This window comes from Palaemon carinicauda, chromosome 6 (assembly GCF_036898095.1).
Source record: "Palaemon carinicauda isolate YSFRI2023 chromosome 6, ASM3689809v2, whole genome shotgun sequence".
In the NCBI taxonomy this organism is placed as follows: domain Eukaryota; kingdom Metazoa; phylum Arthropoda; class Malacostraca; order Decapoda; family Palaemonidae; genus Palaemon; species Palaemon carinicauda.
In genome coordinates, this window is record NC_090730.1 from 3,418,083 (window position 1) to 3,430,994 (window position 12,912).

General features: G+C 32.5%; 1 protein-coding gene across 1 annotated transcript in view; it reads left to right on the forward strand.

The window, feature by feature from the left end:
* hppy (MAP4K3-like protein hppy) overlaps nt 1-12,912 on the forward strand; it is a 151,104-nt gene that overhangs the window by 41,444 nt on the left and 96,748 nt on the right. The window contains 1 exon segment of the mRNA XM_068374874.1: nt 11,662-12,420. Within this exon segment, the coding sequence (XP_068230975.1) occupies nt 11,662-12,420 (759 nt within the window).

Consider the following 12,912-nt stretch of genomic DNA (forward strand, 5'->3'; position numbering starts at 1 on the left):
TCATGAAATTCAGCTTACTTAAGAAGCACTGTAGTTACATTTATGACAAGAAAATGAGCTCAAAGGTGGAAGAAAAAAACTACTTTTGTCATCAGTTGGTAACACAGGTCTCAGCTATTGTCACTCCATACCATACAAAGCATTAACCATAGCATAAGTAAATTAAGAGGTTTATAAATAATTTAAGGTCATAATTAGAAGTTCCCTATTCATAGCTGAGGAGTCGAGTTACTTTTAACTGAATTATGCCAGGAATTGGCTGAACAAATTCTACAAGACAGTGGAAAGATCCATACATGTATCATGATATCGCAGTGCTGATTATTTGCGTTATGTGAGGAAGACGATAAACAATAACCAACCATGTTAGCTTCTATGAGAGGTTGGTGTACTTTCAGTAGACCTGAAGGATGTCTGATTTCTTTAACAATAGTGAAGTAGACGCTGCATTTATGCCACTGTTGTGTTAGAGGTTAATATATTAAATTATCTATTGCCAATATGGATATTTCAATGTGAAAAGGTGTGGGCATTGAAAGCAAAAGCCTAGCCAAGTTTTTTAGTATGATTACTTTGTTATTCAAGGGACTTATTTTAAGCTCAAAAGCATTGAGGGGTCTAAATTTGAGAAAGAACTTTGCGAGTATAATAATGGAATATGTCTTTCCATCAATGACGTCACATACTTATTGCGGTTTATTTATCCGATATTCACCAATTTTCCTTGTAGACACTTTAAATATCATACAAGCGTGTAATTTTGATTTTCCTAAAATCTCGCAGCAATGAAGGTTTATACGAGATGTGAAACTTAATTCGTGAGTGACGTCACGCTAATAGCATTTTCCTTGTTGAAAGTCCGGCTATCACTATAATCTTTACATGCTATCAAAATAAAAAGTAAAATTACACAAGAAAGGTACATCTATATGCTCTCACAGGAGCAGTTTTAAGAAGCTCCTATTAATTTTAGGATTTTGGCAAAAATTTTCAATAGAAAAATATTTTTTGAGTTTACTGTATAGCACTATAAAGTTTTCAGTACTGTGTCAGAATACGGCTTGGAATTTTCAGTGCAACATACCTAGGTTATTTATTTCAAAATTACCCACCACTTTTCTCACATATTAATTCTATAGACGACAAGTAGTCTTGGAATTCTAATATTTACGACTGATTATTCCTACCAACTCGTCTTGATAACGCGTTCAGATCCACCATCGTCAGCATCTTTCTCTCTCCTTAATATTTTGTCGGGTGTTTTGTGGTTTTTCATGGTGATAACCTGTTCTTGTAACTTTACAATATAAGTAAATAAAAACAAGAATCTACATTATATCAATCGATGTTGGACAATATGCACTGTGAAGCAAAACTTGATATTCCCACTTCCAAAGCTCTTGGGTTACCGATTCTCTTCCTGCTGTTAATAGACTTGTGGATGTTAGTCACCTGTTGTTTTGAGTATTGAAAAGAGAGAGATGCCAGAAATCACTAATTATCATGCAAAATATTGTCAAGCAAAGGCAAAAATAAGCCATGTTACTGCACGTGTAAAGCAAAATGGTTTATAATGACATTAGAATAACTGCGTATTTTATATGTATGTATAAAGTATATTATACAGAAAGATTTGATTGAAGGAATTGATGCAATCTAATTTTGGAATTGTCTGGGAAGTTTTGTCGTTATTTTCTGTCGTATGCAAGGCAGGTTACATACGTCCTCTTAAACCACGAGATCGGGGCCGCGAATGGTGGTTATAGAATATAGATCAGCATAGATTTAAATTTTGATATTTGAATGTATATTAGCTATATAGAGGTTATGATACCTCTTTATGGTAAGATTGCATTAGTTAATTTCTCTTAAACATGAATTAGAGTATTTAGATTGACACTACCAGTCTATATTAATCATGTCCCTTTATATATTCAATGTACTATACTGTATGGTACTTGTTGAATTTTGAAAATACTTGATGATGATTGATTTAGATTTTTATGGTTTTTGTCAATTACCTTCTCATATCTTATAATCTTCATTTCCTCTTTTATTACTGTTATAACATCTTCATTTTCTTCTTTCCCCTTTACTGTTTTATATCAGTCAAATGTATAAAGGGAAAAGGAAAAAAGGACAATAATGTTTTAGTAAATGTAGGTGTTCTGGAAATGTCACACACAACCTGTTTAGTTTCTCGATTCCAACCCGATAGCTGGCACACCTTTATGATTCACAGCAGATTAAAGTATCTTGCTGAGATTACTTTATGCACAAAGGAAATATTCAATCTTTAGTTACATGCTTATTTTTATTATGAAAATTGCTTTATAGGTGAATGCTGTTTTTCATGTTTGTTGAAGCAAGAGAAAAATACCTTTTTTTTTTAACCTTTTATGTCCGTTCACCCCTTCAGATTGAGATAGGTGGATAAAGCACACTTCAATTAAAGCAATGCACATTAGTGTAAAAAACTATAATGAAACTGTAGTGCTTTATTTGTAGATATATTTTTTACTATAAACTGATTTTTAGTTTACCTGGATATAAAAATGATCACATGTATGATATGGTAAAGGTAGAAATGCACACATTTTAACGTATTTTTCCCACACAATTTCTTTTAATTTGATGTGTTACTGTATTCACAAATATAGGTCATGCAGAAGATCACTTACTATTCGGTGTTTGAGAAGTATGGATGCATGCATGTGTGCGATTAAACTTATTTTGCCATCAATGATTTATGCTTGTTTATTTTCTTTTTACTTTGCATGAAATACCTGATTTATAAAGAAATTTATATAGGCATCAGTTATGAATTCAGTCCCAAGTACTTTGTATGCATTATTATATATTTCAAAATAAAAGTATTTAGTTCTTATTGAGTAATAAATATATTTGTTAACTTTGCCCCTTTTTTAATCTTTAATTAGATATATCTATTTCATATTTGCAGAAGTAGGTTAAAATATTTTTATCTTAGATTGGTTTAGTTTGTGAGTTGTCTTTGCACTTTTTTTTCTCCTTTTGTCCTAGGCAAGATGATTGTTGTTCTCTGTGTTGTGTAGTATTACTGATTTGTTTTTTAAGGAAATAAACAACCTTCTGGGTTTTTGTTGTTGGTATTTATCATTTAGATCGAGTGGTCAGTAGATTGGTATTATTTAATATTGACTGTTCAGTCACTGTTCAGTCGTACTTAAAACTGTTGATAGTTTTGTATTTATTTTCTTTTCGATGTGGGTTTTGATTTTGATTTAAGCTGGCCTTTTTGGAGTGTTTGCATTGAAAACATTATACAATTGTAATTTTTAAGATGACATAGTATGAAGGTGGTCATCTGGCTTTTATTAATCTCGATACGTTTTACGTGGTGCAGTATTTGCTTATTTTGAATCTGTCTGTATGTACTTAGCATATTTGATCAGAGCAGGAAAAGGCATTTCTTGGAGTAGCTATTTGAAGTGATAGACTATTTTGTGTTTTCACATTTCTTTGCTGTTGAATAGCAATATTTTATGTTAATCAATCTGAAGTATTTTTGCAAGGGTTACAGACTGTTGGAAAAATATTCACCCAGCAATACTGTAATGCACAGTAACTGTTTAATTAGATAGACGTAAGTTAAGATTTGATTTATGTAAAAGAAAACTGTTTTGTTTGTTAGTTTTTAATCGAACAAGGAACTTGAGTAATGCTATGCTTGCAAGGCCTATGGTCGTGAAACTACAAGTAGTTTTTTCATTGAATTTTTCAAAATATTTTATGCTAGTGACAAATTGAGACTTAATTTGATATATTTTTACATTTTTTTATTTATTTTTTTTTATTTGAACTATTTCCCAAAATCCCATCATACAGTATGCTGTTGATGTATTTCTATATATTGTATAACAGATTATAAATAGCTTATTGCAGTTTTGTCACTCAGGGAAAATAGATAATACATTGTATGTTTTTATTGCAGTTTGTTTAGAGAGAAAGTTCTGCTGTGTGTTTAGGAAAATTACTGGAACATGTGAGATTTTACTGGGAAGATTGGTCTTATTTGTGAGAGTAAAAGAGATTTACATACTAATTTTCAAACTACTGACTACTGAATTTGTGGTTTTATAATCTGTAAGAAATTTAGTAGGAGTAATATATATAAAAGATGATTGTCTCTACAATTTTCACAATGATATAAAATTTCCCCCCCATGCAAAAGAACGAGTTGTTGAAAACTGTACGGAAAATGTCAAAACAAAATTTCTAGAATTGCCAAATTCCCTTGTTGCAAATTATCATTGTTTGCAATGATTTTTTATTCAAAATTTATTCCAAACCATAATAAGATTATTGATTTTAACACCTTTGATACCCTTTAACCATTTTTGCCTATTGTAATTCTAAATTTAGGGAATGTCCTCATAGAGTCTTACGCGAGATTCTTTGGGAGCTGTGTCTTTTAGTCTGAGTGCCCCAGTCTAGAGGCAAACTCTAGATCATGATCAACAAACGAACAAACTCTAGACTCTGATATTAGGAAGAAATTAAAATGAATACAAGGAGAACAAAGGGTACTCCTTTAATTAATGGGTTGCATCGTACAGTAATATTAGAGATACAGTAACTGTTTTTGATTACAGTACATATGTATGTCATATTAATGTGGAGTATTTTGAGCTTTTAATGTATTTTAATGCTAATAGATTTGTTAATGTCGGTTGGTTGTCTTACTTTTGCTTTTATTCTTGAGGAAAAGATATGAAAGTATGGATTTCTTACCCTACTTCCTTTTTAATTTGTGGTACAAGGGATTTTTTTTTTTCTTTACGGTTTTATCACTATTAACGTGTTTCTCTACTTTAACGCTTTTCCTGTTTTTAATCGTTATCTTGTAAAGTCTGAAATTTTAAGACGAGGTGTAATGTGTTTCAATGATTGGTTTGATTTAATTTGGTTTTAGTTTTTTGGGTGTCTAGAATTTCTGTTTTGATTATGGTCAGAGATCAACAGATAGTTGGGGCAGCTGAAGTTGATATGATTTTGAAAGGGTAACTGTTTGGTTAATTTTCCTGATACTAATTACATTTATGTTACCATAAACTTCCGCATAAGCTAAGTTTTTCTAACTGAAATTGAGTCATTATAGGATGCTGGGACCTTTGACTCTAGTGAAAATGTGGGTCATGGGTATTCTTCGGTTGTAAATGGCCACGAAAGGGTATTTCACTCTCTTCTCCATCCCCTAACTGACTATGAAACATGACCCCCAACTTCTTTTTGTTTTGCACCTGGAAAAAGTCTACCAAAATGGTTGAATCTTGGTTACCTTTGGGCTGAAAACCCAAAAGAATTAGAGGAATCGTATAGAGCGCTGTGGCCGAGTTATTGGATACTGAGGAAGGCGATATACAGATTTTATGGATTAACCTGGTTAATTTGATAGATTTTTTCAATGTGCTTATATATTTTCTGGTTTTATAGAGCTTCTGGGTATCTCTACAGGTAGTAGGTTGACAAAGGCACTTGTCACCTGTTGTGATACTACACCTAAAGAATTATTGGGTCCTTTAAGTGACCAGATATCACTACAATGACACTCTCTCTCTGTTTACAGGTCATTTTTCCTTTGGCTGCACATATAGAAGAAAATAGTCTGGCCTATTCTTTACACATTAATCTCTCTCCTCATTCACCTGACAATACTATGATAACTGAAAAAAAATGTCTTCTCTCTAGGTGTTAACTATTGCACTGTAATTCTGTAATTGTTTAGTGGCTATGTTCTAGTAGCAAGGGTAGATGAGAGACTTAGCGATGGTAAGCAGCTCTTGGAGAAGGTCACTCCAAAATCAAACAATGTTTCTCTGGTCTTGGGTAGTGTGATAGCCTCTGTACCATGGTCTTTCACTGTCCTGGGTTAATTCACTATTCTGTCTGTTTCTTTATTTCTTTTCCTCTCTGGGCTATTTTCCTTAGTGGAACCCTTGGCCTCATAGCATCGTGCTTTTCCATCTAGGGTTGTAGCTTAGCTAGTAATAATAGTAGTAATAATACAGTTTACCTCATTTTATGAGATCCTATAGTTTAAGATGGCTAAGAATTTTTTAACTACAGTATTACAAAAACTGACAGGTTGCAGGAGGCAACGAAACTTCTCTAATATTACCTCAATATGATAAAAGCTGGTTCCTCATATGTTTTAGAAGAAGGTCCCTGAGGTCTTGGCTTTCAAGATATTTGTTGGTTGAAGTTCTTCTAACAGTTTGTCTTAAAAAATTCTCAAGCTCTCCAGTGGTTGCAGGATCCAGTTGATTGATGATAAGCGTCTCTCTGGATTTACGAATTTCCGATGTTCTCTTGAACTCCTCTAAGGTGCTATAGAAAAAGAGAATAATTAAGGGGAAGTAAGACAACCACGATAATTCACAACTGTCCCTTGTACAATTTGTCTTGCTCCAAGTACTGGAATCGGAGGGAGGACATTTAAGCACCTGTGAATAATATCTATTGGATCGAATTGGCCGAAGGTGGACTTTTCTCCGTATTCCTCCCCCAAGCATAGTTCCTATAATATATTGTGTTTGAAGGTCATGATTGGAGATTGCCTGGACTTCCTGGTATTTGATTTTAGGTTTGAATAGTTATTATTTCAATGGGTGAACGTATGCCTTGTAGTGACTTGTCTCAACCAGAAGGATATGGTGTTCTAGGAGACCAGGACATTTGTCTGGCTCCTCTTAATCAACATCTTGGATGATGTAGTACTGCATAGATACATTCTCAAAGACCTAATGGGGCAAAGTTCAAGTGATTCTCATATGTTGTTTATAAGGTGGGAGAAGTAGTTTTATTTTATGGGGTTACTCTTTAATCTTTAGTTACAAAGTGTTGATCGATCATTGCAATAGAGGCTTAAGTGCTGGAGTGCCTCGCTGATCACACCAAGAGGAGAATATAGCCCTCTTTCTTTGGTAGAGATAGGATGTTGAATGTCTGTAGGATGTTCTGATGTTGCTTACTCAAAAGAGCCTGTCTTTCTAAGAGAGTTTGAAAGCTGAAGCGTTAGTGAGAGGAGCCATCCTTTGAACCTGTTGACGTAGTCGTTCGAGTAGTATTTTTATTTAAATGGCGAAGATCTTTGTATCTGTGACTTATTCCAGCTAGTCTAGAAAACTATTATGTTATGGCTAACAATCTCTGAGAATATGTATGTTTGTGGCCAACCTAAACTTGTCCAGACTATTTCAGATTAGCCTGAAAGGTTTAAAGGCGTATATATTGAGGCCTTTCCATCTATTAAGCATTACCTCTGGTGTCCAGATTCCTTGGTATAGGATAGGAGAGAGAGAGGGATGAATTTGAGTTTATGGATGTTGGGAAGAGATCCATCATTGTAGTGCGTCAGTTTGACAGAACTTTGTAGTAAGTATCTTTGTTGAATTGGCCTTACTTTGATTCCTACTCTTCAGGGGCACCACAATCATGTTGTGGACTTTTGAAATATTTCCTGGAGAGAACTTGAACTTGTTCATGTAAGTTTGCGAACATGCACACAGATGTGGTAACACTCCGGCAGCAATGTGCTCATTCATACTGACTTTCCAAGACAACCTTTTTCCTTATATAATAGAAAAAAAATTATTTCACTTTTAGAGAGAAGACGAAATGATAGTATTCACAGTTATGTAACATCAGATAGAAAGGACAAACAGCCGATATTATCAGTCCCAACTTATTCTCCCATCTTATTTAACTGATTATGCCGTGCTAAACTTGGTCTTATATAACTTGATATATATTTGTGTCCTCAGTTAAGGTGTGATCAAAATTGTGTGTTTGAATATAAGCTCTTTAACTGGAAGAGATAAGTTGGGACCGATAAGTGTGATGCGTGTGAATTCTCAGTAAATTACGTTATACTGTAATGTCTTGTGTCTGTTCTATTTAGGCCTGTTTGTTATTTAGTGTTATATGGTTGAAGAAAATACCCATAAGTATTTTGCTTTGTGGAATATTTGGCCTTTCCCTTAGAATATAAAATTTTCAAATATCACCAATACTGTAGTATGGTATGAATATATATATATATATATATATATATATATATATATATATATATATATATATATATATATATATATATATATATATATATATATATATATAATATATATATATATATACAGTATATATATATATATATATATATATATATATATATATATATATATATATATATATATATATATATATATATATATATATATATATACATATATATATATATATATATATATATATATATATATATATATATATATATATATATATACATATATATATACATATATATACATATATATATATATATATATATATATATATATATATATATATATATATATATATATGTATGTATGTATGTATGTATGTATGTATGTATGTATATACATACATACATACATACATACATACATACATACTTGATATACTTAGGATATTTTACAATCTGGTATTTTATTGAAATTATAATCTTTTGAATAGGTGAAATTTTGAAGAGATATTTGTCCCCAAAACATTTTAAATTGAATATTTCCCTTAGGAGAGGTTATGTAAGAGTGCTGAGAATGTGAGTGTATATTTGAACTACAGATACATTTCTAGAATGTGAAAAGTGGGATTTGAAACATGAAAACCACACGGTTTATTACTTCATCGACTGAGTTCTTGACAAATATTTGTGAATACAGTGCACCAGTTGGTTCCAGGTATTGGAAGTTTATCATAACTGTTTTTTATACATACGTAAAGTAATCAATGCTGTACAGAATCTATTGTGTGTGTAGTTTATGCTTTCTACGATATATCAGATATTTTATGAAAGAAATGGAGAGTCCTCTATATTAATCCTTTAAAGCTTTATATGTATTTATTTATATTTTTGTTCTTTTTCTGTAGGTATGCTATTATATTTTTTTCCTTAATGTTGCTTCTGTGTAATAATCCTGCAACAAAATGCTTTCATTTCATACAATATATGTTAATATTCAAAATTTACTTTAGTTTTAACAAGCTTGTTTATAGTTATTTTAATGTCGACTTTTTCTAAATTCTTTTTAAAATTAATATTCCTTTTCCCATTCAGTTTATCATTGGCATATATCTTGGTTCAAGGCAGCAGATTCATGTGGCCGTGTCTGTGGTTCTAGATGTCCTAATCTTATTGGTTGCCAAATATGCTTCAGGAAATAACTCGCTATGCGACTACCGATAAGCATCATCGTTTGGAGGCTTTTTTTTTTTTCCCATTCAAAGGGAGAAGATTTGCATAATATATAGACTGACCTTCCATGTATTTCATTGGAAGAAATTACAGAAGTTTGGCAATACAATGTCATTGAAAGTTGCTGAAAGTCTCCACGAGCTGTGATAGGGTTTAAGGTTGTCTCGTTTTATATTTTGAATGTTGGACCTATTAATTTTTTTATGAGGGTGTTCTTTAACAATGTTTTTGTTAGAATTAATCAATACATTTCTTTGAGAGGACCTATTTTTATATTAGGGGGTTCTTTAATTATGTTTTTTTATATTAGATTTTATAAATACATTTCCTTGAGAGGAACTATTTTTGCATATTAGGGTTTTCTTAATTATTTTTCATGATAGAATTTATCAATACATTTCTTTGAGAGGACTTATTTTTGTATATGAGGGTGTTCTTTATTATTTTTTATGATAGAATTTATCAATACATTTCTTTGAATTGTTGGACAGTAAGAGGATATCACTACAGTACTTAGGGTCTCAATTTTTTTTTTATTGTTGGCTAAATACCCCATAAAAACAAGAAACATTAATTGCATATTTTATTTATGCATGGTTAAGTATACACCTATACTTTATTTACTTATATAGGCTCATTTATTTATGCATACAGTACACACACACACACACACACACATATGCATGTGTCTTCTTATAACTGTAATAAAACAATTGAACATGTTTCTTCAAAAAGGCCCATAAAAGAAGCGAAGGAAATATATACAGGTACTGTATATGTATATATATATATATATATATATATATATATATATATATATATATATATATATATATATATATATATATATATATGTATATATATATATATTTACTTTATATATGTATATGTATATCTATATATACACAGTGGATTCATTTAGTGAACAAGTATTAATTTATTCCCACAATTTCAATCCATTGAGAGACTTGTATGTTCAAACTTAGCACAGAAATAAAACAAACAAAAACAATCAGAGATTTCAGACCTCTGCCAATGAATATTGCCAACATTCTACTCAAGTTTATGGATGAAACACTTCACTTCTTTTCTTCATATGCTGACAGTAGCTGAATCTATTGTAACATTTAACTATGGTCAATGGACAGTACATCCCCCTTTTCAATACAGTACTGATTGTAGTTGGTGAAAAGTGCAATGCTGATCCAGAATTGTATCTTGATCCGGATCATCTCCAAAATTTAATGGGGTCGTCCATGAACTAAGATATGTCTGGGGTGAAAATTTCGTCTAAATCCGTCGTGTGGTTTTGACGTAATCCTGTCCACAGACAGACACAGACAAATAGATAAATAAACTGACTCTATTTTATAGCCTCCTTGGCAGAGGTCATAATTGATGACGGTAACTTCTGTTTTGTCGTCAATTAATGTATCCCTATTCCCCATATATGTAATAGATATAGTAGAGTGGAGTACATTTAATGATTTATCTAGCTATCAATATCCAGACCAATAAGGATAGCAGTTATTATCTGATTTGTTTCACATGATATAAATGATTATAATTACTGTATTATTATTCCTCTCATTAACAAGTAGGAATTTATTATTACCGTGTGAACTGTTTTAGAATACAAAACTGAAGATAGTAGTACATGTTTGTATTAAGGAGTTTCACTGTAATGCTGTATTTTTTTCATAATCTTTGGGTTCAGTTGAAACTACAGTTATATATGAAACTCTTACGACAAGTCGAGTTTCAATCGTGTGTATTAAGTTAGCTGGGAATAAACAGCTTGTGATCCTTGGCTAAATTTTGCAATGTGAAAAGAAGATTATTCTCTAGTATCAATTATGTACTCGTAGTGCATTTTCAAAATATTTCAGAAGAATTTGCTGCTTTTCTTTTCTAATTTTAAGAATTAATTCTTTTTGGCCACCTACGCTGTGTAAAATCTATAATTTGTTAACTCTTGATGTTTAATATCTGTAGCCTCTGGTAGTTAGCCTTACGTAAAGCCTAATTATCATATGACTAATGAGGGATTCTTGGAGATTATCAGCAATTAACAAAATTTAAATCATTTTAGTTAAGCCTTTCCTCTGTAAGTGCATGTACTACATCTCATGCAGAACTAACTCATTATCCGTTAAAGAAGGTAAGAACAGAATGTGAACTTATGAATGTTCACAGCACCTTTTGAAAACTCATTTTTGAACATTGAAATCACCTGGGAAATTGATTGTGCCCACAACAGTTTGTTTGAACATATTTGCAACCAAATAGATAACACCCATTCCTTAAATGTTACAGATGTCCTATGTACATTTTATCTTTGTGAAATGATAAGTTTTTAAAGGCAACTTCATTGTTGTCACTAGTCTGACCTGGACCCAGTCTCTGCCTGGAGCTCGGAGGGGCCGAAGGTGTCGCAGGAACGACGACGCAAACGGTTCGAACGAAAACGGTGGCTATCTGAGACTTGACGGTGACAGCGATAGAGACTATGCAAATTTACCTCCCATGTCTTTTTCCTACCACGCCGACATGACTTACTTAGAATCACACGTAAATGCCCCTCAGATCACTGCTTCCCGACATTCCGAGGTTAACAGGGACATGCAACAGGGTAACTTCCACGGTCACTATTCACATAATTACTATGTAAATAATGACTATAGACAGAGGGAACAAGACAATGAGTATTCATATCTTGATGGAAACAATGGCTATCATTTGCCCGACACTGACAACAATGACATGACTACATCATTCATTTTGAAGGAGGAGGAAATTCCTTACCATGATCCAACCTGTACAGTTGCCAACTGTCAGAGACCCAGCTGTCTCATACCAGACTATACTGATGATACAACGATTCCTTATCATTCATTAACCTCTTACGACAATGCCGACCAAGTTGCCGAGAAACCAGCTCGGTCTCGATCACGCTCACGACACCACAAAAGACACCGTCATCGGTCAAAGAGCGACATGGGCTCTATAAATGCCCCCCAGCCTTCGTCTGCAACATTCCGAGATGGGCCGGAAGCTCATTCGTCAGCTGAGGGGATACCAGACACCCTCAGGAAGGAGAGACGGCCTCTTTCAGGCTCTGATGTTCTGCGAATGTCTCCAAGGTAGTTTTTAACCAAAGTTCTTCAGTGGTAATTTATGAGGGGAAAGAATGATTTTTTTTATTTTTTCTTCATCTGTCTTGAACTAGGATGCTAAGTTGCTTAATCTGTTTATGAATTGGTTTGTGTTATTTTATTTTGCAGATAAATTATTTATTTTTCTCATTTTACATTCCTTTCCTTAATACTCTCTTGCATTTTAACTTTCACCTTGAAGCCATTTTGACCAGGTTATGTTCATATTTCTATTACAAGTTGTTTTGATTCTTCCATTTGCTCTGGTTTAAAAAAAAATGATCAATTACAGGTTATTGATTTATTAAGATATACACTAAACAATTTTCTATCTGCAGGATTCATGTTATCAAGCTTAATTCTTCGTTAGTGCAGTGGCTATATACAGTACATACATACATGCACACAATGTGTAACTTAATTTGTTTTGATTAGCTAAGTGGTTTCCATAGCTATTTATATTTCAGTCACAAGATAAAG